General features: G+C 48.6%; 1 protein-coding gene across 3 annotated transcripts in view; it reads left to right on the forward strand.

Annotated features, from left to right (window-relative positions):
• Positions 1-27,248, forward strand: part of AUH (AU RNA binding methylglutaconyl-CoA hydratase) — a 140,766-nt gene that overhangs the window by 51,698 nt on the left and 61,820 nt on the right. For all 3 annotated transcript variants that reach the window (XM_029919433.1, XM_029919435.1, XM_029919434.1), the window contains 2 exons: positions 7,301-7,393; positions 8,867-8,923. In XM_029919433.1, coding sequence (XP_029775293.1) covers positions 7,301-7,393; positions 8,867-8,923 — 150 coding nt within the window. The remainder of the gene's footprint in view (positions 1-7,300; positions 7,394-8,866; positions 8,924-27,248) is intronic.

Genomic DNA, 27,248 nt, shown 5'->3' on the forward strand with positions numbered 1-27,248 from the left:
ACACTCGCTCTCTCTGCTCATCTCACAGGGTGGGGGGCACACTCGCTCTCTCTGCTCAGCTCCTAAGACGGGCAGGAAGCGTGCCTTCGGGCTGTCCCTATTTCCTGTCCCCGGTTCGCTGGTCTTTTTGTCGTCCTTTCCTGGGTCACTATTACGTGGTGGTCAGAATGGCTGTGACGTCTGTGCTGGTTTGACTTGGTTTGGGGTGTGTGCCGCGCGGGCGCCCCGTCTTCCTGCGGACCCCCCTCCGCTGAGCCCGGCGCTGGGGCGCCCGCCAGCTAGTGCTTCCTCAGGTGCCGCCGTTCCTGACCCAGACGGGGAGCTGTGCCGTGCGGTCCTTCAGGTTAAAAAGCCTTTTTTCCTCTTGTTTGAGATGTTTCTCTAATGTTCTGCTTGTAATTGGGTTTCGCGCTGTGATCCGTTCGGAGTCTTCTCCTCACTCGACGATTGCAGCCTCTTTAAATGTGTGATGTGTTTGGTGTTTATGTCTGCCATGATATTTTATGCCCTCTGATTTTGGAGGCTTTACGTTTAAAAATCATACTAAACATGCTGTGTAGTGTTTTGTTTTCTGTTTGTCTGTGGTTCTGTTGGTGGTTTATTTAACAGGAAAAGGTGGTGTTTTGTACCACCTGGTTATTTTTACTGTAACTTTACAGTGTGTACTTGATGCTTTCCTTGGGAAAGTTCTGTTGACTTATTTTTTAAAAATTTATAATAGTTTATTGTCAAATTCGTTTCAGCATAACACCCAGTGCCTTTCCCCACAAGTGCCCCCCATGACTATCACCCCCTTCCTCCTGCCCCTCCCCCTTCAGCCCTCGGTTCTCAGTATTCAAGAGTCTCTCATGATTTGTGTCCCTCGCTGTCCCCAACTCTTTTTCCCCCTCCCCTCCCTATAGTGTGAGCAGTTACAGGACCTTGCTGCCCGGCCCTGTGGTGCCCCAGGGAGGCTTTATGTGACGGGATTTGGGTAGAGGAGGGCTGCCCTGGGGTCGGCCCTTCTCTGGCACCTGCAGTCAGGCCCTCGGGCGCTCTGGGGTAGAGCTCGGCAGGGAAATCGCAAGTCACTGTCCCGTTCCCGCCAGCTGACCCACTGTCTTGCACCTAGTGCCCTTGGTCGCCTTGGTCGGGCTGCGGGAACTACACTTTGCTGCTCTTGGTCTCCCGGAGTTCCCGGGGCTCCGAGCCAGTGTGCTGGTCGGACTTCGCCAGAGGTCTCTGCGTTTCCCTTTCTTCAGATTCCTGGTCCCAGGTCCTTGAGGAAGGATGGAAGGTGGCCTCGCCGTGCAGCTTTCCTCATGGGCTCGGAGTCCGGGCTGTGAGAACTGGTGACAAGTCCCTGGAGTCAGGCCCCTGTGCTGGAATGGTGGCTGTTCCTGGCAAATAAGAGCAGGTCTTCTGCCCCATGTCCCTGTAGGTGGTGAAGGTCTTGACAGGGCTGATGTCATGAGGCTAGTCAGGGGCTTCAGTATTATTTGTCCGGCTTAGGACAGTGCCTGCACAGAGTAAGCACTTCCTTGCACGCACTAGGTCCGCAGGTAGCAAGATGGAGAATGGAGAAGGCAGGTACATAAGACGTTGGCTTAGAAGCATCCAGGATCTGCCCTCAGATGGTAGAGTGGGTGCTCCCTGATGCCCGGGAACCCCTGGGCTACCAGGTATAGGCCTCCCGCCCCTCCACCCCCCCTACCGTGGGGCACATGGGCCTCCACCCCTCCACCCCCCACTGCCCCTCAACCCCCCACCGTGGGGTGCACAGGCCTCCACCCCCCACTGTGGGGCACACAGGCCTCCGCCCCTCACCCGCCACTGCAGGGCGCACAGTCGCGGTGCCCGTGGACTTGAGCAGGAGCGGTTTTGCGTCTGTGGGTCCTTGGAAACTTGATGTTGGGAACGGGGGAGGACACTTTAAATTGAAGGTGAAAATTTTAGTTGGAGTTAGTGATAGTAGGAATTTATTATAATTTTCAGTTAACCTTGATTTTATTTCTAAGTTTTTGGAATAATTTCAGTAAAGTTAGATTTCATGTATATTATGTGGGCATTTTTGTTTGTTTGTTTAGTGTCTTTATTTTATTTTGAGAGAGAGAACAGAGAGCGAGTGGGGGAGGGGCAGAGAGACAGGGAGACACAGAATCCGAAGCAGGCTCCAGCCTCTGAGCTGTCAGCACAGAGCCTGATGCGGGGCTCGAACCTACGGACTGTGAGATCATGACCTGAGCCGAAGTCGGATGCTTAACTGACTGAGCCACCCAGGCACCCCATATGTGGGCATTTCTTTTGAAATATTTGATTTCTCTGTTTTATATAAGAACATGATTCTTTAGTCAAAACCATATTTAAAAATCTCGATTGACACTAGCATTTTTCCTTCCTAATGGGATTATATTTTTCTGGAAACTTCTGGAAACTTCTGTTACATGTGGTATCTCTCTCAGAGCTGAAAGTAGGTCTTCGTTGCCCCTTCTCCTCATTCGTGGTCTCCTGACTCAGTGGCCCCCGTCATTGAGTGTCCTCCCATGAACTACCAAGGTAGGCCAGAGCCTTCCTGGGTAGCTCCTTTATTTTTCTCTTAAAATAGCAAAGCTCTCCGTGTTTGGTTTAATTACATTTTTAGGAGCATTTCAAAGGATTATTATCGTCTTTGGCACACCTGGCCCATTTCCTGGTACTGAGCTCAGAATAGTATGTGAGCCTGCGGTTGTGTAAGGCGTCGGGTCACGGGTTCTTGCTCTTGGAGTTGGGCAGGGCCTCGGCTCCCGGCTGCCCCCATGTGCGGTCACACTGCCCAGTGCTGTGAGGGGAGCGGCCTGCCCTTTGGCAGTGAGTTTCAGTGAGTCCACTGGGATCATTCAGTGCTCCCAAGCAGGAAAAATACTGGATGTAAAAGCAAGCAAATGAGGTAACTGCGAAACTAGTGTGCTTTGGGATGACTCATCTTTTCCTGAAGAAAATTTGCTGAGAGAAACGGCTCTCTGGGAAGGATTAGGATTATGTAGAATTCAAGAGTTTTAAAGAATTTAATTAAAAAAATTTTTTAATTGAAATATAGTTGACACACTAGAGGTTCAGAATTTTATAATCTTGTCAAATGGTTGAAATTTACTCATTGAATGCTAATTAAGCTGTTCTGTGTGAATAATTCTTTAGTGGGAAAAATTTTGTAGACTGCTTTAAATCATGCTAGTTTATGTTGATCAGCCTTGGAAGTAGCAGGTAATGTACCTGTTTAATGATTTGAGTGTGCTAATACTCTGTTTTCCTTGTTCTTGTTTTGCTTAAGGATCCTGCGTTTCATGTCATCTTATCTGATATACGTCACATAAGATGTGATGTTAAAAACTTACAGCCCCTTGACAAAATCTCTTAAGTTTTTGTCAAATTTGAAAATAATTTTCATTGTTTACAAAGAATATAAGCATAAATGGAAAGTCTGTATTCTCAACTTCAGAATTAAGACAGCGTGAGCACGAGACTCATTTCCGCTCCCCCCTCCCCACCCCTGCGTCTCCTAGATGAGCACTCAGTGAATTTATGTAGTTCTTCTTAGTTCTTACCTGTTACTCCAGGTCAGGAGGAACCGGAAACATGCCTTTGCTCATGCCCTCTCCTCCATCACTTTATTTTCTCAGCATCATGTTTATGATACCTCTTACCACGAAGGGGACGGTATATTTACTAATCAATTTTATTTGTGTCTTTTACACACATTACCTCTTTTTTTCCTCTTAAGGACATTTTATCCATCCAAAAAATGATAGCTTTTAAACTTTCTGTTGGCTACACGTGATCTTTATTTGGGAATATTAACTAAGAGAAGCATAGAGCAAAGCCTGGCCAAGTCTGTGGGGCATTAAGGTGCATTATGCGTGGCCAGGAACCGCCATCTTGTTCTGCTGCAGGGCTCTCGGACTGGGGACTGTCACTTTTGTAAGTTACCGTCCTTTTATTCCTTCGAGGCCTCTGCTCAGTCTGCATTCCCAGGGCGCAGTGTGATGTGAAGGAAAGTCCCCCTTTGCATATGAATTTGTTCCTCCTTTGGGAGGGCATCTGAAGCCTGAGCCCACGTCTGTTGGAGGAGTCGGGGTTCTCGGAAGCTGGAACTCAGCAGCACATATATCTGAGACCTGGGTTTGATTTTGGAGCTCCTTTAACTCACCTCTGCGGTTTCTGCCTCTGAAGGGGCGGCTTCCTGCAGGTAGCTGGTGAGTGTCGGTGGCACTTTCTTGTGGCCGGGAGAGGACACACCCCCCTCTCCCACTCAGGGGCCTTTGCAGCTTTTCTGTTAGCTCCACTGGGTGAATAAATTCATGGTGCGTCTCTAAAGTACTGCCTGAAAGAAGTTGATACGGGAAGGTCGAGTAGGGGGAGCACAGGGTTTTGCCCACGAGGCCCAGAGGGGCGCCGCGGAGTAGCAGGAAGGATCTTACCCGGCAGCGTCGGGCGCCGTCAGTCTTGCTCTCAGTGGGCGGTGCGCGCTCTGGTGCAGACGCGTGTGCAGAGCGCCGGGGATGCGAGGCAGCGGTGCCCGGCGGGGGCACTCGGGTGGAGGGCAGCCTGTCCCCAGGTGTGGATGGGAGCTCCTGCAGGCGCTGGGGTAAGTGCCTGGGGGCGGAGAGGAGGTCGGGCCGGTGGACTGAGCGGAGCCTCGCTTCCCAGTGCCTCCTGTGCCGTGCTGAGTGCTTTCTCCATTTTTATCCCGAGTGTAGACCAAGTCATTGCACAAGTCCAACAGAGGGAATAGCATGAATGTGTTTGCCGTTTAGGAAGATTATACTGCAGGAAATAGGGAGGTGTGCACGAAGGGGCCAGTCGCAGGTGCAGATGTCCGCCAGTGAGAAATGAGGGACCAGAACTCTGGCTGCAGGCAAGGGGGGGCCTTGCAGATTTTCGAGCTGTGACGACTTCTGGCCGTCTGTCTCGGGGAAGTTGGTGGATGGATGTACTGCCAAGTGTGCAGTAGGGTCTAGAAGGAGGATTGACAAGCTGGTGATACGTGATAAAGCATTTGAGTGGCGATGTCCCATCAGCAGGCATTACAGAGATGCAGTTGACACTGAAGTTGGGGCTTGAGAGAGACGTTCGGCCGTCATTGGTATTGTGGGTGATGAGAGTCGTGGGGGGGATGGGACCTCCCGGGCGCCGCTCCTGTTGAGAGGGAAAGAAGGCGGGGAAATAGCCAGAAGAGGAAGGAAGGACAGGAAAGTTGACAGATGGACTTGCCAGGCAGCTGAAGAGTGTCTGGCACGAACGTCTGGTCATCAGAGGCAGCAGGTTCACTAGGGACCAGACAGGGCCCTGGGTTCCGGACAGCCGCGCCGCGTCACCGGCAAGCAGAACAAGGGCAGACACGCAGGCGTGGGGTGGGACGGGCTCTGCCGTGGGGCCGGTGCTCACTCTCCTTCCTCAGGAAGCTTGTCCTGGAGGCTGCAGGCCGAGGGCAGAAGGGGGCCCAGGGCTGGGGACTGGGGAGGTGGGAGCCCAAGGCGTCTGGAAATACTGTAGGTCTGTAAGAGGAAAGGATTGAGAGCCAAGTAGCAAAGTAACTCCACTTGACTTGTGGCTTGAGGTGACCTTGGAGCCACCCAGATTAACTTTCCACTATATTCCTTGATCGTACTTTATTTATTAGGTTTTTTTTTTTGTTTTGTAGATAAAATTAAGCAGATACTGTTTTTTTATTACATTCGTTTCCTCACAGTAGACCCTGACATGGCTGTCTATTTTTTCACCAGGTGTGCTCTAACGTGCGGTTCGGGGAGCATGTGTGAGTCTGGCCTGGCCTCTCGCGCCCTCCCCTCCCCTCCAAGCGTGTAGACAGGTGGAGACAGGTGGAGCGCACCTGTTCCGCAGCCCCACCTGCGCCTGCGCTCCCGGGAGCGCGCTGGTCTTCCGTTCCGTGGCAGCAGGGAATGGGCCCCGTCCCGGCCTTTTCCCACTTTGTTCTTAAAGCCTAGCAAGCAGTTGCTGCAGCCAAGGTCAAAGAGGTTGTTGCCTGTTTTCTCCTCTAGGATCTTGATGATTTCCTGTCCTACGTTTAGGTCTTTCATACATTTTGAGTTTATTTTTGTGTGTGGTGTAAGACAGTGGTCCACGTTCATTCTTCTGCATGTCGCTGTCCAGTTTTCCCAGTACCAGTTGCTGACGAGACCATCCTTTTTTTTAATTGGATATTCTTTCCTGCTTTGTCAAAGATGAGTTGGCCGTCCATTGGGTCCATTTCTGGGATCTCTGTTCCATTGATCTGTGTGTCTCTTCTTGGGCCAGCACCATATGGTCTTGACGATCCCAGCTTTGTAACACAGCTTGAAGTCTGGGATTGTGAGGCCTCCAGCTTTGGTTTTCTTTTTCAGGATTGCTTTGGCTATTCAGAATGTTTTGTGGTTCCACACAAACTTTTGGAATTGCCTGTTCTAGCTCTGTGAAGAATGCTGGTGTTATTTTGACAGGGATTATATTGAATATGTAGATTGCTTTGGGTAGTATCAACATTTTAACAATATTTATTCTTCCAACCCAGGAGCATGGAATGCTTTTCCATTTCCTTGTGTCTTCTTCAGTTTCTTTCATGACCTTTTTATAGTTTTCAGTGTACAGATCTTTTACCTCTTTGGTTAGGTTTATTCCTAGGTATTTTATGGTTTTCGGTGCGATCGTAAATGGGATAGATTTCTTGATTTCTCTTTCTGCTTCTTCATTATTGGTGTATAAAATGCCACAGACTTATGTACTTTGATTTTATGTCCTGCGACTTCACTGAATCCATCTATCAGTTCTAGCAGTTTTTTGGTGGAGTCTTTTGTGTTTTCCACATAGAGTGTCACGTCTGCAAGGAGTGAAAGTTTGATTTCCTTGCTGATTTGACTGGAGAGGCATGAATGAGACTGCCATTCTGAGCCCAGGTGGTTCATGAAGGATCAGGGGTTTTACAGTCACGCCCAAGTCATTTTGAATAGGAATGTGTGTGGACCAAGCATCTCATAAAAGACTCTAAGGCTCAAAGATTACAGCCAGAACTGTGGTTGTGTTAATTCAACAACAAGTATTTAGAAAAGTATTTCTGTTATATGGGAGGAGTTAAATATTAGTGCATGTCTGTATGACTCTATACAATCAGCGCATGGTTTTGAAGAATGATGATGAGGAAATGACTCTTTTGTTAAAGGCCAAAAGGATACAAAATTCTCTATATAGTATTCCAGTTACAAATAAATTCACCAACGAAAAGTGTAACATAAACCACACTGAAAGCTAATGATCTTCCTGAAGAAACACAACGTCTTTCCTTCTGTTTCAGCCAATCTCCCAGTGCCAACGATCGCAGCCATCGACGGACTCGCTCTGGGGGGTGGCCTTGAGCTGGCCCTAGCGTGCGACATACGTGTAGCAGGTGAGAATTAATCCTAGCGGGCGCCTTCAGATAATTCCACCTAATGTACGCTGTTGTTTTCCTCCTGTTGAGTAGAGCATTTGGAGAAAGTCGTCCATGGGCTACGGGAGTGTTGAAGGTTCCCAGTAGACAGAACAGCCTGGTCCAGTTTCTTGGTGGTCTCGGCCGCGGGCGGGAGAGCCAGGATCGGGCAGGCAGACTTGAACTGGAGCCGTGGGGCCCGCCCCAGCTCTCTGCTCTCTGCGGAGGGGCCGGCGGAGCTGCCGGGAGGTCGGGCGAGCCGATGCGCGGGGGCCTCCCCAGCACTTTCCTCTGCTTCGCCACGGCAGTACGGTGTCCCCCCCGGAGGTCCGCTGGCTTCCTGCTCGGCCTCCGGAGGACTGGATGAGGTGATCACGAAAGTGACAGAACAGTTAGTGCCGACCGTGTACTGAGGTGGAGGCCCATACCCATCTCAGCACTCGGCCCGATAGCCCGGTGCGGTGGGGGCTCCGGCTCGGGCGCCTGCGGAGCTCGGGCGGGAGAGGAGGAGCAGCGCCCGTGCCGGTGACTGAGCCGCGCCGCCAGCCCGGCGCTCCGGGGCCGTCACGCCTGGTGTCCTGCCGCCAGCTGGTCACTTGGGGTGACAGGGGCCCAAGGCCTGGGCGAGGCAGGCAGCAGATAGGTGTCACCGTCCTCCCCTGGCTTGTGCTGTCACTTCTGATGCAGCTGCCTGTTGAAAAAAGAGTCCGTGTAGCGATGTCTCCACTCCGTTCGGGCTGTTGCTTGGGACTCGTAGCCGCTGGTCCGCGCGGACTCTCCCCTTCAGATCGCGGATCGTCGGGAGTCCTGAGGTTCAGACGGGGAGGCCGAGGTGCCCGCGGTGCGCGCCTGAGCGGGTGCAGGTGCCGGGAGTGCGGATGCGGGAAGTGGCCCGAGCACACCCGGATATGCAGATAAATCATTAGGACGTTTGAGGCGGCCGTGAGAGCAGCATGTGGGGAGGAGCCTGTCCAGCTGTCAGAGCAGGGGGACCGTCTGCAAGCGTAGCTGGAGACGTGGCCCTGAGAAGGTGCCGTGTCTGATCGGATGCATTCACTGTTCGCTCTGGAGGACTCTTCAGGCAGCTGAGGAATTCCTGCCCGTCGGGCAGCCTAGCTCCCCATCCTCAGTGACTCATGGGCGCTCAGCCTGCGATCGTGACTTGGCAGCTCCCGGCCAGAGCACGCAGATGTGGCCCTGGTCTTTCTGCATCAAAAATTAACTCAGTGCTGGGCAATTTTTAACAGAAAAGGTTATGTGAACCTCTTACTATATGTCGTTTAGAGTGTTTACCTATGTCTGTAACCAAATCCCTTCTAAAACATTAAAACATTTGTGACACAAGTTTAATTAAGAAAGAGAGTATTTGTAGCTTATTTTACTAAGTTTTTCAAGTCATAATATTTGAATATATGATCTGGACAATACTTAATTTTCTTCCTTCCTTTTTAGCGTCCTCTGCGAAAATGGGCTTGGTTGAAACAAAGCTGGCCATTATTCCCGGTGGAGGTATGAACTGTTCGCCCGTCCTGATTGATTCTCAGCCACAGGGCCTAAGGCCAAGATGTGTTAATCGAAAAGGCAAGATTTTGGGTGAAGAGACTGATGCCACACCGTTTGCTTGTGTGGCTAAGTGCCCGTTCGCCATGTGCTCCTTGAGCTCAGCAGAGGGGAAGATGGTGGGTGTGGCCGCCGCTCTCGGCGGGCTCTCTGTGCTTGTCTGTATAACTTCTTAAATTTTAAATTATTGTAACCATCGCGTTCGTCTTGGAGGATTGCACTATAAATTGAAACTTTCATGTGGGTATATAAACGCACACGGCCTCGGAGAGCTGCGTGCACAGACCCGTCGGAGGGGCGGACAGGGAGGTCCCGGCTTCGTGCCGGCTTCCACGGCTCCCACGCAGCAGGGCCGGGGTGGGGGTCAGCGGGTGCCTGAATGTGGAGTTGAGGTGTTTTTTCTTTTTTTTTTCTTCAAAGTTTATTTATTTGAAATGTAGAGAGCAAGTGAGTGGGGGGAGAGAGGGAGAGAGAGAGAATCCTAAGCAGCATCCATGCTTAGTGCAGAGCCCAACGCGGGGCTCCGTCTCATGAACCATAGACCATGGCCTGAGCCGAAATCAGGAGTCGGGCGCTTAACCGCCTGAGCCACCCAGGTGCCCCAAGGGGTTCCTTCTGTCACTACAAAGAAAAAGATAGGTGAACTGCTTCTTTTGGAAGACTCATTTCAGAAAGTTTTTCCAACATTGAGAATCTTGCAACAACCAGTAAATCTGAAGTTTTGGTTCTTTTGTCTGATGAGAGAACTTGGAAGCTCTCTCAGAACATAGACCTCATTGATGATTATTGGCATGTGAGTGAGAGGACAGTAGCAGTGTAAAAATGAAAAGCGGTGTTTGAGCATTTAGTCATGTTTGTACCTGAATAGATTAAAATTGTGTGTCTAATCTTAGGGCTGTAGGAGCGTCCATCCTGATTAAATGGATAAGTAGAAATTAAGACACAATTCAGTGGAATTGTCAATGTGTCAGACTCACTAGACGGTTTCTATCACGGTAACCCGTGAAAATGCTGTTCTTGTAGCTTTTGATACCTAGCTGTTCTACCAGGCCCGTCTTTTCCTGGGGGACTAGTGAAAACACCTCAGGTAACTGTTACTGAAGAGAAAACAAGGCTTCGAGAAAGCATGGTGTGATGTGTTTCTGCAGTTCTGTTATGAAGCAGGCATGTGTTGCTAACCAGGGTGCAGCCAGCCCCAGAGAGACGGGAACTGCAGGGGAGCGGTGAGCCCCCAGAGGCAGGTCGGCGTGGGTCCTGTGAACGTGACCGATGTGGAAAAGGGGTCTTTGCAGATACAGTGTTCAGGATCCTGAGATGACCTTGGTCTGGATTGTCTGAATGAACTTTAACGCTGGTAACAAGTCCCTAATGAGAAGAGAAGCGAGAGGGGAAGCGGAGGGCCGCCTGAAGACCGGTGGGAGGGAGGCGCCTGGGCGGGCAGGGAGCTGTCACCTGGCGCCAGGACGTCCTTCCTCCGAGCCTCCGGGGGAGCCGCCCTGCCAGCCCCTGGAGTGTGGACCCCTGCCCTCCAGAGCGGTGAGGGGGGACGTTTCTGTGGTCGGAAGCCACCGAGTTTGTGACTGTGTCACAGCAGCACTTGAAGACCGACACGGTGCTGTCTGATGTTTTGGTGATGTTTGCGGATGGGGAGGTAGCCCATGGGAGGCGGATGAACTCGGGACGGACGGGCTCCCCTGTCGCATCTCGGGACGAAGTACTCTGTGTCCAGGCCCCGAAGGCGGACGGTTGTGCTGGAGCGCCGCCGGGTCGGGCTGGACCCAGGAGCCCGGTCCCCGCAGCCTTGGCGCCTTCTGTCGGCGCTCAGGCGTCTGGGCCTTTGGAGCTCCAGAAACGGCGTGTTCTTCTCCGGGCCCGGGAGGTCCGCAGGGCCCTCCTCAGTTGCGCCCGTTAATCAGGGTCTGCTTTTTGTTAACTTGACTTAATTTGGACTCTGCATTCTCAGGATTATAAGTATTTCTAAAAACTTCTTATTAGATGAATTAACGTGTCAAAAATTCAGAGTGCTCGGAGATTTTCCTGTCTATTCATAAAGGATAGTTTTCTATTCCTTTCTTCTCTTTTTTCCTAAGTGAGTCTGAGGGGATGTATTTCGGTTGCTTAATATAATGAAGCTTTTGGGACCCTGGCCCGGCACGAGCCTCCTGCCTCCTGTGTGGGGCGCGTGGACCCTGGTGGGGGCCGCGGTCACGGTCACGGGACACGGAATCAGGCACTGGTTCCCGTGTACGGTCACGTTACAGTCACTAAAGCTCCCCGTGTCACGCCTGTGTTTGATTTGTGTGTGTTTTTAAGAAAATTTTTTTAACGTTTATTTTTTGAGACAGAGACAGACAGAGTGCGAGCAGGGGAGGGTCAGAGAGAGCGGGAGACACAGAATCCTCAGCAGGTCCAGGCTCCGAGCTGTCAGCACAGAGCCCGACGTGGGGCTTGAGCCCATGAACCGTGGATCATGACCTGAGCCGAAGCCGGACGCTCAACCGACTGAGCCCCCCAGGCGCCCCCGGCTGTGTTAATGCAGGTCCCAGTAAACATCAAGCATGTTGCATTTGGTTGGCTCTCTGGGGTGAGGGTTGTTTGTTTTGAGTTTGAATCTAGACAGTCTTCTATCTCTTTGTTTTTTTATAGCAATTTTTTTTAAAGAATTTAGGCAAATTATATTAATGGTATTTGCACATTCTGGATTTGACTGAGTCATTTCCTCAACTTTAGATCTAGTTTAAAATATTTTGCCAAGAATACTCCACAGGCCATGGTCTATTTTTCATTTTCATCTTATTCAGTGGCACTTGATACTGGGTTGTCCCACTTTGGATGACAGTAATTTTGATCACTTGGTTCATGTGGTGACTAACCTTTCTAATTCTAATTCTTAGAAACTTTTCAGCAAAAGAATGTTTAATAATTCCTATTGGCGTTGACCATTTCCCAAATTAAAAAAGAGAGCAGGAAGTCAGAGCTCTCCGAGGTCCTGGAAGCAGGCAAGGGGTCAAGGGCTTTGGCATCGCCCGGCTGCTGGCAGGGTCTTGGCGTGGTTACCAGGAACTGTATTTGAGGTGTGTCTGTGAAGTAATACGGATTTTCAGATCATGCGAGCATGTTGTCCTGAACACAGTAGTCGTTTTGGAAAGCTGTGTTTATATCCTTTGCTGAAATCCTCTTAGAGTTTACATCAGAATGTGAGCTTCCTTTTTAGAATATCCTCAGTAGTGAGTCATCTTTATCCTATGAGGGTGAATTCGATTCTCATAAATAGCCCAAGACCTTTCTGGGGCAAATCTGATTAATAACGTCATGCTATTTCAGGAGGAAGAGAAGTGTAACAACAAAAATGAGACTGTTTCTCTTAAGAGGCTCACGTAATGTCACACATTTACCGGAGTCCTGAGCGGACCATTTCCCAGCTGACCTGCACAGGCCAGCACTCCCTTCTGCTCTCAGAAGTCAAGTTCACTTATTAACACGCTCCTTACACCGCAGAGGTTCATTGTTCGTGTTTAAACTGTAACTCAGTGACCACTCCTGATTACAGCGCTCCAGAGGTGATCGCTGACTTGACGCTGTTGACAGTCTGTTTTGTTAGTCACCGTGGAGGAAACGTATGTGTGTGTGACTCAGTACTGTCCCCTGTGAATGTTCCATCTAAAGTCTGGTAGGATCGGGCCGCCTGGGTAGCTCGGTCGGTGGAGCGTCCGGCTACAGCTCAGGTCATGATCTCGCGGTTTGTGAGTTCAAGCCCGGCGTGGGGCTCGGTGCTGACAGCTCAGAGCCTGGAGCCTGCTTCTGATTCTGTGTCTCCCTCTCTCTCTGCCCCTTCCCTGCTCATGAGGTCTCTCTTTCTCTCTCAAAAATAAATAAAACATTAACAAATAAAAGTCCGGTAGGAGAGCTCCGATGGGCAGGTGTCAGAACTGCCCTGTTACGGTGTGGAATGAACGGGCGGAGGGCAGTTCGCGGCTGGGGGCTGGGGGCTGGAGAAGCCAGTGTGGCTTCTGTCTGCTGTGAGCTTCAGGGGACCAGACCGGCAGGTGGGTCCCCGCTCCTTCGGTCAGCGCCCCCAGGATGCATTGGGCCGGGCGCTGCTTAGAGGAGCTGCTTAGAGGGCTGTGAAAGCACATGGAGAGGTCACGACCCCAGCCGGGGGCGGGGCCCACAGGAGTCTGTGCAGGAGGCGGAGTCAGGCCTCGGGGAAGAAGCAAGGCTGGGGGCTCCGGGGAAGCCTGACCTGGAAGGTGACGCCAGAGTTCGGACAGGCCTAAGTGGGGACAGCAGTCCTCCAGAGATGAGCAGGGGCCCTGCCCACGAGGGACACCAGGGCGGAGGGCTGAGATGACAGCGGGCGGGACTGTGGCGGAGCTGCAGTGTGTCTGGGGGGGTGACAGGACTGTGATGGAGCGGCAGCGCGGGCGTCCACACACGGCCGTTCCGTCGCACCCGAGTGAGAGGGGCACGCGCTCGGCCTCGGGATTTGCCTGCTCGGCGGCCGGCAGCGCGCCCCGCAGAGCCGGCCGAGTGCGGTATTGCCGAAGCAGTCAGGTGTGCAGGTGTGGAGTTCAGGAGAGTGCTCTGGGCTGGAAATAAGAGTGTGAATTCCGTTTGTTCCTGGCATCCACTGGCCCGGTCTAACAATCCCAGAAATGGGCCTGGGCACAGCCAGAGAGCACTTGCAGGAGAGTCCCTCTAGTCCAGGCTTGGGAAATGGGAGACGGGTGTCCTGGCAGGGAGCATGGTGGCAGCCAGGGCCCCAAATACCAGGAACTCTGTGGCGAGGGGACCCGCCTCAGTCATAAGAGCTGTTGTCTCAAGGGGGTTGGGGACAGGGTCCTGCTGCTGTTTCTTCCCCATTTGTCTGCAGTTGGCCTGGGACATCTGTGTGGCTGTTGAAAGTACAAGGCAGATGGTGCCGAAGTGGGTGCCCAGGGTACCAGACAGCACCAGGGATGGTCAGGAGCGGGGAGCCCAGGAGGGGATCCCTGTTAAGTCGTTCCTGAATTCCCGCCTCAGCCCTGGACCTTGTGTGTCTCTGATGCTAACAGCAGACCAGACACTGAGAGTTTGAACCGGGAGATGGGCCGCTGCCCAGATCCGAACCTGGCTGGGGTCCTCGCCAGCAGAGCCACGCCGAAGCCACAGCCCACAGACAGTGGTGGGAATGTGCAGCCTGGGCACAGTTAGCGCTGACTCCGTGCTGAAACAAAAACGTCCAGGCCAGCATTACTCAGCATATGAAGAACCCGGAATCTCAACTAGCATGGGAGACGACATTCGACAGATGGCCGTCTAAGATGACAGATGCTAGAGTTATGGGGGAGGATGTGACAGCAGTGACTGCTGAGCTGCTCCGGGAAGTAAGGGTGAGCTGTTCCAGCGTCCCGCCTCTGCTGGTGGATGCAAGTGGGGTCCTGTTGTAGGCTCCTGGGGTGCCTGGACGCTCGACACCTGACCCGACAGGTGTGATTGACAGCAGTTTCTCAGGCATGTGCACCCCTGTGCCAGGGTAGGGGGACGGTGCATGCACCCTGCAGGGCCACAAAGAGGGTGTGACCTGGAGCAGAGGGACCCAGCATGACTGGGAGGGAGGCAGGCAGTGTGGGGACAGGAGGGTGGGCTGCCCCCAGGTTCCCATGGGAGGATGTGATGGGCATGTTTTATGTGTTGTGTGTGTGTGTGTGTGTCTGTGTGTGTGTGTGTTAAGTAAGCTCCATGCCCAGCGTGGGGCTTACACTCCCAACCCTGAGTTCAAGAGTCACGTGTTCTACTGACTGAGCCGTCCAGGCTCCCTGATGTTTGAGTGATTCCATGGTCTGGCAGGGACTGGAACCCACCCCCCTGGGATGAGTAGGAACCGTGCCTGGGCCCTGACGGGGAGCAGTGTTTGTCTAGGGGACGAACGCACGGGAAGAGCGGGCAGGGCAGCCTGTGCTCAGGCCGCTGCGGTTCGCCCAGTTTCCCTAGATGTTTGGAGGCACACGATGCTGTGGGCCTTCATTTTAGGCCTTACGCTGCATGAGCAGATGGAAATATGTTACATTTCAGAAAAGAAAGAAAAGGACTCAAAAATACATTGGCCAGATAAGGAGGCACCCTGGATGGACTGAATGCAAGATGGAGATGACAGAGGAAAGAGAGCAGGAACTTGAAGATGGCTCTGTAGGAACTATGTCATCTGAGTCACAGAGGAACAGAGAGGCCTCAGGCACCTACGGGACAGCACTGCAGTGTTGAACGTTTGTGTCACAGCGGCCTGAGAGGAAAGGGGAAGACTGTGGTTGAGAAGAAAAGGGTTTGAAGAAATCATGGCTGAAGACTTCGTAAACTCGGTGAGACCTTACAAAGGACTCAAGAAGCCAAGCAAGCCCACTTAAGATACACCCCAAAAGGTCCCTGCCCAGACATATTCGTAAGCCACTTAAATCCACAGCCCAAAAACCAACCGGGAAAGTCAGATGAAAATCACACAATGTTCATAGGGAACCGATGACTTGAATGAACTAGATTTCTCATCAGAAACACTGCAGTCCAGAAGGCAGTGGAACAGCAGAACGTTAGTACTGAAAGGAAGGAATTGTCAACCCAGAATTCTGTGTGTGGAGAAAATGCCCTTTAAGAATGGAGGTGAGGGGCACCGAGGTGGCTCAGTCAGTTAAGCATCCGACTCTTGATTTCGGCTCAGGTCATGATCCCACAGCTTTGTGAGCCCAACGGTGTGGAGTCTGCTTGAGGTTCTCCCCCTCTCTCTGCTCTTCCGCTGCTTGCACTGTCTCTGTCTTTCTCAAAAATAAACAACAAGTAAAAAGAATGAAGGTGAAATAGGGACACGCTCAGATTCAGGCAGACGAGAGCCTGATGCCTGCAGACCTAGTGTGGTGCTGGGGAAGGATGGGCCCATCCACCAGTGGACACGACGGCGGGCAGAAGTAGACCCTCGCAGGCCTGACACAGGTGCATGGACAGTCGGTGGTACTGGGACAATTAGACATCCACGTGCAGGAAGTAAAGTGGGAAAAAAAAGAACTTTGACCTAAATCTCCTAGTTTGTACAGAAGTTAACTCAGCATCGTGCATCGTAACTAAAACTGTACAGATCTTTGAAGCTTCAGGAAGCCAGAGACTCTCTTACCCCCAGAGGCTGATACGCAGGGTTGCTGGGCATTCGGGGGACGCCCGGGTTCCAGCTCCTGGAGGTGCCAGAAGGAAATGAACTCCCGGGGTGTCACACAAAGGACATTGGAGAAGTACCATTACAGGGGTATTTCATTTACTTTAACTGCATGTTTTCTTCATGAATATTGGTTTGATTGTCTTATGTGTCCAAATTATGTAAGTAAAGGTGTAGAATTAATCAGCAATTTTGATGCTAAGTTTTTAAGTTTCCGTCTTACGACCTCAGAGTGATATGAATGCCTGTTCTCATCTTTTATTTTTTCGTGTGCTTTTAAGTAACAGTAACTTGGTATTTTAGAGACCAGATTACTCCTCCTGTAGGCACCATGTTAGTGTCCTGTTGTCCTCTGTAATCACGATAGCTTTGTTTGCATCTGAATACGTTTATGTATCCAGCTAAGGACCTTGTACAAACTGTAATTAATAAGGATCACTTTTAAACTGTAGAAGGCAGAGGCCGGAGAGCAATTCAGTGAAATATGTAAGAATTTCCTAAAGGAACAGAAGTCAGTTCTGCCTATGTAAATCAGCAAGAGTGGCAGGTCATTTCTCCCATCTTTAAAAGTAAATCTGAATAGGGGCACCTGGGTGGCTCTGGTAGTTAAGCATCTGACTCTTGATTTCGGTTCAGGTTATGATCTCCTGGTTCGTGAGTTTGGGCCCTGCATTGGGATTCTCTCTCCCTCTCTCTCCCTCTCTCTCCCTCTCTCTCTCTCTGCCTCTCCCTCACTCTCTGTCTTTCTCGCTCTCTCAATAAATAAATAAACATTAAAAAAATGAAATCTGAATTTGTTTTCCACAAAACACTCATTGTGGTGACTGGGTTTGAAAGCTGGAATGCCGGTAGAGTGTACTAGGAGGTGTGAGGCAGTCAGACGCCTCCGTGCGCCTCCCTGACGCTTACCTTACAGCAGGCAGTAGAGTCTGGTTGTGTTCTTTCCGCTTGTACCCCCTGAGCACACTTGTCCTCGCGGCCGCGGCGCTCACGATTGGATGGCTGAGGAGCAGCCGTCCCGCCTGTCGGCAGGGTCACGGCCAAGGGAGAAGCCCTGGACTGGCGTCCTTGGGCTTGGCCCCGCCTCCCGCACCGCCTTGCGTTTCACCAGGCAGGTCTCTTGGACCGCGGTTTCTCAGTGTCTCCTGTTGTGGACTGGACATAGGACGTCCGTGCCGCACGGCTGCCGAGAGAACGGGGAGGGGGCGCTGTGTGCGTAGCAGGCCGGCTGGCACACCGGCCGCACCACACTCGCGTCGTTAAGATCTGTGTTGTTACTGAGTCGTGGTTTGCCGTGAGTTTTCTTCTTTCTGAGATGCCTTTAACTGCCCTACTGTATAATCGACGTACAATAAACTGCCTGTATTTTTAGCAAGAAAAGAAAATAAAACCCTCCTTGGTCAGTTTTGACGTATGTACATCCGTGGAGCTGTACACAGCCGAGATGATGAACAGATCTTTACCCCCTAAAGTTTCTTCACGGAACTGCTGAACCGCTCTCTGTCACTGCGGGTCAGCTTTCGTGTTCTGGAATCCGACAGCCGTGTTACATGCTGTGTAATCTTCGCTTGGCTTTTCCCATTCAGCAGGACTCCTTTGGTACCGTTTTGTAGTGAGTTCCAGTACTTAGTTCCTTCTTGTTGCTGAGTGGTTACCCGGTGCCTGGCTGTACCTCAGTTGCTACATTTGGGACGACACTTGGTGTATTTCCAGCCTGGGGGCTTCTGCGCACAGCGGCTGTTCTGTGTGTGCAGAAGCCTCGTGCGGCACACGCTTTCAGCTGCCGGGGTGCTGACGAGGGGATGGCTCTGTATGAGAAGCGCATGTTTACACTGTTAACACGTGGCCACACTGGTTCCCAGCGCGGCTGGATCAGCACCTCTGAGAATTCCCACCAGCAGGAATGAGAACTCTCTTCTCTTTTGCGTCCTCCCTGAGACTCAGCATGGTCTTGTGGACGTCATTTGCATTTCCCCAACGTCTCACGATGTTGAGCATCTTTTCATGTGCTTACTTGCCATCTACCTCTGTTTCTCCTTTTCTGATGTATTTGTTCAAATCCTTTACCCATTTTTTTAAAAAGCTTATTTGTTTATTTGGGGGGAGGAAGGGCAGAGAGAGATGGGAAGAGAGAATCCCAAGCAGGTTCTGCACTGTCAGCAGACCGTGAGATCATGACCTGAGCTGAAGCTGAGAGTCGGATGTTACAGCAGCTGAGCCACCCAGGTGCCCCTGGGTCTTTTACCCATTTTTAATTAAAACTGGGTTTTAAATGATTATCACCATGTTTTCTTATTACATATAGGACTCTTTGATCCAATTTATGCTTTCAAATACTTTTTTTTTCTATTTGTGAGTTGACATTTTTAGTTTTCAGCAATTCTTTTCAAAGAACAATAGATTTTAATTTTGATTAGTTCAGATTATCAACTTGTCCTTTCCTGGTTTGTAATTCTGGTATTGTGTCTATGAAATCTTTCCCTAAACCAAAGTCACAGATGTTTTTTTTCTGTTTTGTTCTAGAACTCTGTAGTTTTTGTTGCCACTTAGATGTATGATCCATTTTGAATCAGTGTTTGTGTGTGGTGTGCAGTATGGACTGATAGACATCTGATTATTCCAGCACGATTTGTTGAAAAGAATGTCCTTTTACTCTTATTTGCCTTTGCACTTTTGTCAAAGAGGAGATGTCCACCGTGTGTGTGTGTGTGTGTGTGTGTGTGTGTGTGTGTGTGTTTCTTTGGTCTTTTCTGTTCTTTTAATCTACTTGTCCATCTTGTACCAATACCATTCTACCTTGATTCCTGTAGCATTAAAATACATCTTAAAAATAGGTATTGTTAGCCCTCTTGTTTGTTTGTCAAACCTGTTTTGCCTAATCTAGATCCTGTGCATTTCCATATGAATCAGCAGGCCGATTTCTAGAAAAATCCTGCTGGGATTTTTAAATTGAGATTGTATTTCAGTTTATAGATTAATTTGTAGAGATTTGATCTTGGAATATTGACTCTTCAGACCTATGAACACCATGTAACTGTATCGTTAGGTTGTTAATTTTTCCTATCAGACTTTATGTTCTGTTGTTTGGCAGAACATTCTGTAAATGTGAATGAACTATAATTGTGAATTTTTCGGTTTCTCAATTCAGTTCCATTAGTATTTGCGTCATGTATTTTGAGACTCTGTTACTAAGTGTAGAAATATTTAGTTTTGTCATGTCTTACGATGGATTGCTCTCTATATTATCTTAAAATAATCCTTTTTATCCCTGGCAATAGCTTTGGCTGTGAATTTGACTATGCCTGGCATTTATGTAACTACTCCAGTTTACTTTGGATTGCTGTCACCCTAATCTATCGTTTCTTGTCTTTTTTTTTCATAAGCATTTATGTCTTCTTATTGAAAATGTGTTTCTAGTAGGCAGCATGTTGTTGGGTCCTGCTTTTTCATCCATCATGACGACTGTTTTCAATTGGAATATTCAGACCATTTACTTTTAGTATGATTATTGATATTATTCTATAAAAATCTCTCATTTTCTAGGCACGTGGCTGGGTTCGTTGGGTAAGTGTCTGACTCTGTCTCCAGTCATGTTTCATGGTTCTTGAGTTCGAGCCCCACATCGGGCTGTCTGTCTTCGGATCCTCTGTTACCCCTCTCTCTGCCCCTCCTGTGCTCGTTCTCTCTCTCTCCCCAAAAATAAACATTTAAAAAAATCTTTTTTATTTTCTTGCCTGTTTTCTGTTTCTTGTTTTTGTTCCCCTTTTTCTTTGTTTCTTTTTCTTGGTCATTGTTTGGAATTGAGTACTTTTTTTTTATGATTCTCTTTTATCTCCTTATTGACCTACTTATTATTATTCTTTATTTTCTTTTGTTGATTGTTTTAAGGCAGGTACTGTATGTCTTCCATTAGAACAGTCTACCATCCCATGAATAAAACATTTCACCTACAAGAACACGGTAGTAAGTACTTTTATTGTTTTCCTCCGAAATTCATGCTGTCATTGTTATGCACTTTAAACATTTATGTATGCTTTCAACCCATGCTTCATGATCAATTTTGTTAAAAAAATCAATTATTCTTAAAAGAGATTTAAGTAATTAGGAAAATGTCATATATTTACTCCTGTAGTTGTTTCTTTTCGATTCTTCCTTCGTGTGGACACATGAATTTATTACCAATGTACATCTTCCTGTAACATTTCTGCAGGGGTGGCTGCTGTTGTGTGGCCCCGTCCGCTTTGGGAGATCTAGAAGAGTCTCTCACTCTGTATTTGGAAATCGTTTTGTTGGGTGCAGAGTTCCAGGTTGGCTTTATTCATCTTCTGGTATGTTAGAGATGTCGCAACGCCACCCTCTCGGCTGAGTTTTTTTTTCTTGATGGGATTCTGCTGCATCCTTATCTTTGTTCTTTCAAAACTGTGTGTTTCTTTTCTAGACCTGCCTTATGAGTTTCCCCTTATCACTGGTTGTGGGCAGCTTGAATTATGGTGGGACTTCGAATTGTTTCCATCATGGTCCTTCGGCTTGGCATGGAACTCCTGGACTGTCTCCCCCTTTTAGGTGGTCCTTCCCGGCCTTGGAGGGTGTCTTCACATGTGTAGTGGTTGGTACTCCGGTGAATACTGGGGGGGGCTTCAGGCTTCTGGAGTGTCCCTCTGTCTGCACACTAGTTACCTGTGTCCCCTGGGCACGCAGCTCCCTTTCCCTGAGAGGACGCGCTGGGCTCTGTGGGGTCCTCGCGGCTCCTTCTGGATGACAAGCTTGTGCAGACGTCGGGCTCCCTTTGCTTGGTCTGTGTATCACTGTCCCATGTTGCCTCATGTCTAGTGTCATGGATTCTGAGCTTTAGGCGTATCGGGCAGAAAGTAAATCCAGTCTTTGCTGCCTTACCATGGCTGGAAGAGGAAGAGCTATGATGTTGTGGATGGATGCATATGCATGCATCCATTTATTTATTCTTACTGAGTTTTTTATTGAGATACAGTTGACTCATAACATATGGGCTTCAGGGATACCATGTAACGATTCTGTGTATGTATATGTTGTAAAGTGAGCACCATAATAGGTCTAGTTAGCATCTGCTACCACACAGAGTTACAAAACGTTTTTTCTTCTGACTTTCTTTTAGCAACTTTTAAGTAGCCAGTGCGGTATTCTTAACTGCAGTCACTATCATGTTCATTACATCCTTAGGGTTTATTTCACAGTTGGGACTTTGTAACTTTGACCCTCTTCACCCGTTACTCCCAGTCCCCACCCCACCTCTGGCAACCACCAATCTGTTTTCTGTATTTATGATTTTGTGGCTTTTTTTCTTTTTTCTAGTTTCTTCATAGAAGTGAGATCATTCACTATTTGTCTTTCTTTGTCTGACGTGTTTTAGCTAGCACAATGCCCTTGGGGTCCATCCACGCTGTGTCGGATGGCAGGATCTCCTCTGTTCATGGTTCCAGAATGTTCTATCATGTGAGCCCCAGAGCTTCGTTACTCATCCGTCCCTCAGTGGGCGCGTGCGTGTAGGCAGCTGGCATGTCTTCGCAACTGTAATTAGTGCTGCAGTGGACGCGGGGGTGCGTATTTCTTTTGAGATGGTGTTTTCTTTCCTTCGGAGAAGTCCCCTGAGTGGAGTTGCTAGGTCGCTGGGTAGTTGTAGTTCCACGTTTCTGAGGACCCTCTGCTCTGTCTTCCATGATGGCTGCCCCTCTTTGCTCTGGCCCCTCCCCCACTCCCTCGCCAGCACTGTTGTGTCCTGTCTAGGTGACATGAGCCGTTCTGGCTGGTGGCACCGCAGTCACCGCTGTCATTCGCAGCCCCCGGTGATGAGTGATCCGAGTACCTTTTTGTGACCTTTTGGGCCTCTGTACGCTCCGCTTGGAGAAATGTCCATTCAGAGCCTCTGCTCACTTTGTAATCTGGTTCTTCTTTAAGTGTTGAGTTGTGTGAATTCTGTATATATTTGGGGTATTAGTTACCTGATTTTCAAATATTTTTTTTCTATTCTGTAGGTTGTCTTTTCATTTTGTTGGTGGTTTCCTTTGCTACGCAGAAGATTCATTCTTTAGCATTTGGTTTTTGAGAGAGCATGCGCGCGTGCCAGCGGGGAGACAGGGTAGTTGAGGTGGAGGGAGGACGAGGCCCCGCCCACAGGGTCCTCGACCCCACGACTGTGAGGCCACGACCTGAGCTGCAGGTAAGACGCTTAATCAGCGGAGTCACCAAGATGCCCCGGAAGATTCAGTTTGATGTAGTTACACTATTTAGTTTTGCTTTTGTTGACTTTGCTTTTGATGTTAAATCCAGAAGTCATCACGGAGACATTGTGAAGGAGCTTACAGCCCACGTTTCCCCTTTATTTATGTTTATAGGTTTCCATTCAAGTCTTTAATCCATTTTGTCTTGAATTTGTGTGTGGTGTAAGAAACTGGTATACTGCATATGGGCGGCCAGTTTTCCCAGCCCAGTTTGTGGAAGAGACTGCCCCTTCCCCATTGTGTGTTCTTGGCTCCTTTGTCAAATTAGTTGACCATATATGCATAAGTTTATTTCTGGGCTTTCTGTTCTGTTCCATTGGTACATAGGTCTTTTGATGCCCAAACCATACTGTTTTGATTACTAACGTTTTGTAAAAACCTTGAAATCAGGAAACATGATGCTTTCAGCTTTATTCTTTTTTCTCAGTATTGGTTGGGCTATTTGGGGTCACCAGTGGTTTCATCAAATTTTATGAGTCTTTGTACTGTTTCTTTGTACTGCTGGAAAATGCTGTTAGAATGTTAATAGGGATTACATGGACGCTCTGGATTCCTGTGGGCAATATGGACATCTGAACCGTGTTGTTGCTTTGAGTCCGTGAGCAAGGATATCTTTGTATTTGTTCAGTCTTCAGTCTCTCTAGCAGTGTCTTATACTTTTTACAGGACAGGTCTTTCACCTCTTCGGTTAGACTTATTCCAAGTATTTTATTCTTTTTGATGCAATTATAAATGGATTATTACTGTACAGAAATGCAACTGATTTTAGTACATTGCTTTTATATCCTGCAACTTCACTGAATTCATTTATTTGTTCTAACATTTCTGTGGTGGATTATTTAGGATATTTTATGTGCAATATATCACATGCAAATAGTGAGTTATCTTATTTCTTTTTTTTCTTTCTTTTAGATTGGATGCATTTTATTTTCTTGCTTTCATCACTCTAGTTAGGACTTCCAGGGCTGTATAGCAAGAGTTGACATGTTTCTGAACAAGACAGATGTTGTCTTGTTTCTGGACATAGAGGAAAAATTTCCAGTGTTTCACAGTGGATATTGAATATGATGTCAGCTGTGGGCTTATTATAGATGTATGTGACCTTTCTTGAGTTATGTGTCCTTTGTGCCCACTTTGTGTAGGGTTTTATCGTGAACGAATGTTGAGTTTGTGCATCTGCTGACTGACTTTTAGCCTTCATTTCGTTAGTGTGGAGTGTCATGGGGTTTTGTGGGCGCTGAGCCGTCCTGGCAGCCCTACAGTGCAGCCCACGTGGTCACGGTGAAGGACCTCTCGTGTGTTGCGGATCTTTCTCGGTGGTACTCGTGGGGGGGGGGGTGCTGCGTCTGTGCTCATCAGGGGCACCGGCCCGCAGTTTGCTTTCTTTGTGATGTTCTCTCCTTGTCATTGGGGTGATGCTGGCCCCATCAAATGAAGGTGGAAGTGTTCCTTTCTCTTTTATTTTTTGGAAGAGTTTGGGAAGGATTGGTATTTTTTAAGTTTTTGTTTTAATTGCAGTTAGTTAATGTACCTAATACCGGCTTTCGGCATACGACATAGTGATTCAGCACTTTCATCCCCCCCGCAGCGCTCCTCACATGGGCCCGTCTCCTATTTAACCCAGCCCCTCGCCCACCTCCCTTCTGGTTGCCCTTGGTTTGTTCTCTGTAGTCAAGAGCCTGTGTCTTGGTTTGACTGAGAAGGGCTGGTATTAATGCTTTTTTAAATGTTTGGTAGAATTCACCGTGTTATTGATGACTTATTCAGTGTCCTATCTAGTAATTAGTCTGTTCAGATTTTCTGTTCTTTTATTCGTTCAGTCTTCCTGGGTTGAATGTTTCTAGACATTTATCCATTTTTTATGGGTTGTCCAATTTGTTGGCTCATAATTTTTGGTAGTAGTCTCGGGATCTTTGTATTTCTGTGGTATCTGTTATAGCATATTCTCTTTCATTTCTGATGTCATTTATTTGGGCTTTCTCTTTTTCTCTTGTGAGTCTCACTAAAGGTTTATTTTAATTTTTTCATAAAATCAGCTCTTAGTTGCATTAATTTTTTTTTCTACTCTCTTTTAAATTTTAGTCTCTATTTCATTTATTTTCACTCTGATCTTTGTTAAACCTTCTTCTAACTAAGGGCTTTGTTCTCTTGTTCCTTGAGATTAGATTGTTTATTTGGGATTTTACATGTTTCTGAAGGTACATATTTATTGCTATGAACTTCCCTCTTAATAACTGATTTTGCTGCATCCTGCAAGTTCTGTTTTTTTGTTTTTCTGTTTTCTTTGACCCCCGCCACCAATATCTAACACATTTACGCACACACACACACACACACTTTTAATTGAAGTGTCATTGACATGTAACATGCTAACTTCAGGTGTATATTACAGTGATTCAGCAATTCTGTAAGTTACAAAATGCTCCCCATGATGAGTGTAGTTACAATGTCAGCATATGAAGTTATTAAAATATTACTTACTGTGTTCTCTGTGCTGTGGTTTCCCTCCCTCTGACTTATTTAAAACCGGAAGTTTGTGCCTCTTAATCCTTTTGCCCATTCTCCACCTGTTCTCCTCCGCCAGGCACTAGGCTTCAGTATCTAGGAGTCTCTGCTTCCTTTTTGTTTGCTCTGTTTTTGAGATTTCACATGTAAGTGAAATTCTATGGTATTTGTCTTTTCCTAAATTATTAGTTGTGCCCTCTAGGACTATGTTGTAGCAAATGGCAAGATCTCATTCTTTTTTGTGGCTGAGTGATATTCCATTGGTCTGTTTCCCCTCTTGATGGACACGTGGGTTGTTTCCTTACTGTGGCTATTGTAAGTAGTCTGCAGTAAGCATAAGAGTGTATATTATCTTTTCCAATTAATCTTTTTATTTTCTTTGGGCAAATGTTCAGTAGTGTAATTTCTATATCATATGTTATTAAATTTTTTTAAAATGTTTGTTTATTTTTGAGAGAGACAGAGAGCGAGTGGGCAGAGAGGAGGACACAGAATCTGAAGCAGGCTCCAGGCTCTGAGCTGTCAGCACAGAAGCTGGCGGACGTGGGGCTTGAACTGTGAGATCATAGCCTGACCCGCAGTCAGCCGCATAACCGACTGAGCCATCCGGGCACCCCACATATGTTATCTTTATTTTTAATTCTTTGAGGGTCCCCATACTGTTTTCCTCAGTGGTGCCCCAGGTCACATCCCCATCATTGCCGGCACTTGTGCTTCTGGTCTCTTGGCTAGCCACAGTGCGCCTGGTGGGAGGTGACTGTCATAGGCCCCTGTCCCCGTGGCACCGCCCCCAGGTCGGTCAGGACACCTCCCTCCCGTAGAGCCCAGGTGTTTCCAGTCGGCTGCCTCTGTGCCGACTCTGAGACCAAGGCAGAAAGCAGGTGGCCCTCTGGAGCAGGTTTGGAATTCAGTTGTCCTCGGGCCTTCCTGGGGCGAAGCCCCGCTGGGTGTCCAAGCGAGCCGTTGCTGGACTCTGCTCGGTGCAGCCCACAGGCCGGGCGTGCGTGTCCTGGGGCTCGAGCTGCTCGGGGGGGGGGGGGGGGGGGGGGATGCGCCTCCACGCCCAGCCTGTCCCTCCTGCAGGTGGGCCTCTGCTGGGGGCTCGTTCCCGCCTCCAGCCCTGCCCTTCCTGTCCTGCCGGATGTGGCTTTGGCCAGTCTGCAGAGTGCGTTCGGAGCGGGCTGCTTTATGTGTGGCTGTGGCCTGGGGGGGGGTCCCCGCTCTGCTCTCTGCCCCGCCCTCTGGGGCGACACAGCTTGTGGTGCTCAGTCTCCACGCGTACGAGCCTTCCAGATGTTTTCTTTAATCGATTGCTGAGTTCACGCAGTTGTGGCCGGAAAGACGCTCGGTCTGACTCCAGCCGTCCTCAGTATCTCGACCTCTCTTGTGGTTCAGCATCTGGTTTACCCTGGAGGGAATTCCATGCGCTCTTGAGAGGAAAGTTCTTGCTGTCGGATGGAATGTTCCGTAAATGTCTGTTAGGTCCATCTGGCTGAAGGTGTCATTTGAGGCAGTGTTTCATTACTGACTTTTTTGTCTTCATTATCTATGTATTGATGTAGTTAGGTGTTAAAGGACCCTCCTGCTATGGTGGTGTCTGTTTTTCCCTTTACGTTTGTTCGTTTGTTTTTAATGTTTGTTCATTCATTTTGAGAGCAAGAGAAGACAGCAAGTGTGTGAGCAGGGAAGGGGCAGAGAGAGGGCGCGGAGAGCAGGCCGTTAGACACAGGGGCTCAACCCTACAACAGTGAGATCAGGACCTGAGCCGAAATCAAGAGTTGGACGCTTAACTGACTGAGCCATCCAGGTGCCCCCGCCATTGAGTTTGTTAACATTTGTTTCCTATATGTTGGTGCATAAATATTTATAAATGTGCTGTTGTCTTGTTATATTGACCACTGTCATAACAGCCTTCTTGTCTTTTATTACAGTGTTTGTCTTAGAGTTTATTTCGTCTGATATAAATATACCCCTCCCATCGCTTGGTTCCCGCTTGTGTGAAACACCTTTTCCCGTGTCCGCACGTTCAGTCTGCGTGTCCTTCGATCTCACGTGTGTCTTTTGTGGGCAGCATACGTTTTGTTCTGTTTGGATTCATTGACTGGACATCTAGTTGTTGTACATGTATGTACATTGGTATGTTGTACATATCAGTAATAATTATTGATAAGTAGGTATTTACTGCCATCTTGTTAATTGTTTTCTTGCTATTTTGTAAGTCCTTTATTTCCGTCTCCCTCTGCGATTTGATGGTTTTCTGTAGTGGCAAATGTAGCTTCCTTCCTCTTTATCTTTTGTGTTTCTGCTGTAGGTGTGTGTGTGTGTGTGTGTGTGTGTG

This window comes from Suricata suricatta, chromosome 13 (genome assembly GCF_006229205.1).
Source record: "Suricata suricatta isolate VVHF042 chromosome 13, meerkat_22Aug2017_6uvM2_HiC, whole genome shotgun sequence".
NCBI lineage: Eukaryota > Metazoa > Chordata > Mammalia > Carnivora > Herpestidae > Suricata > Suricata suricatta.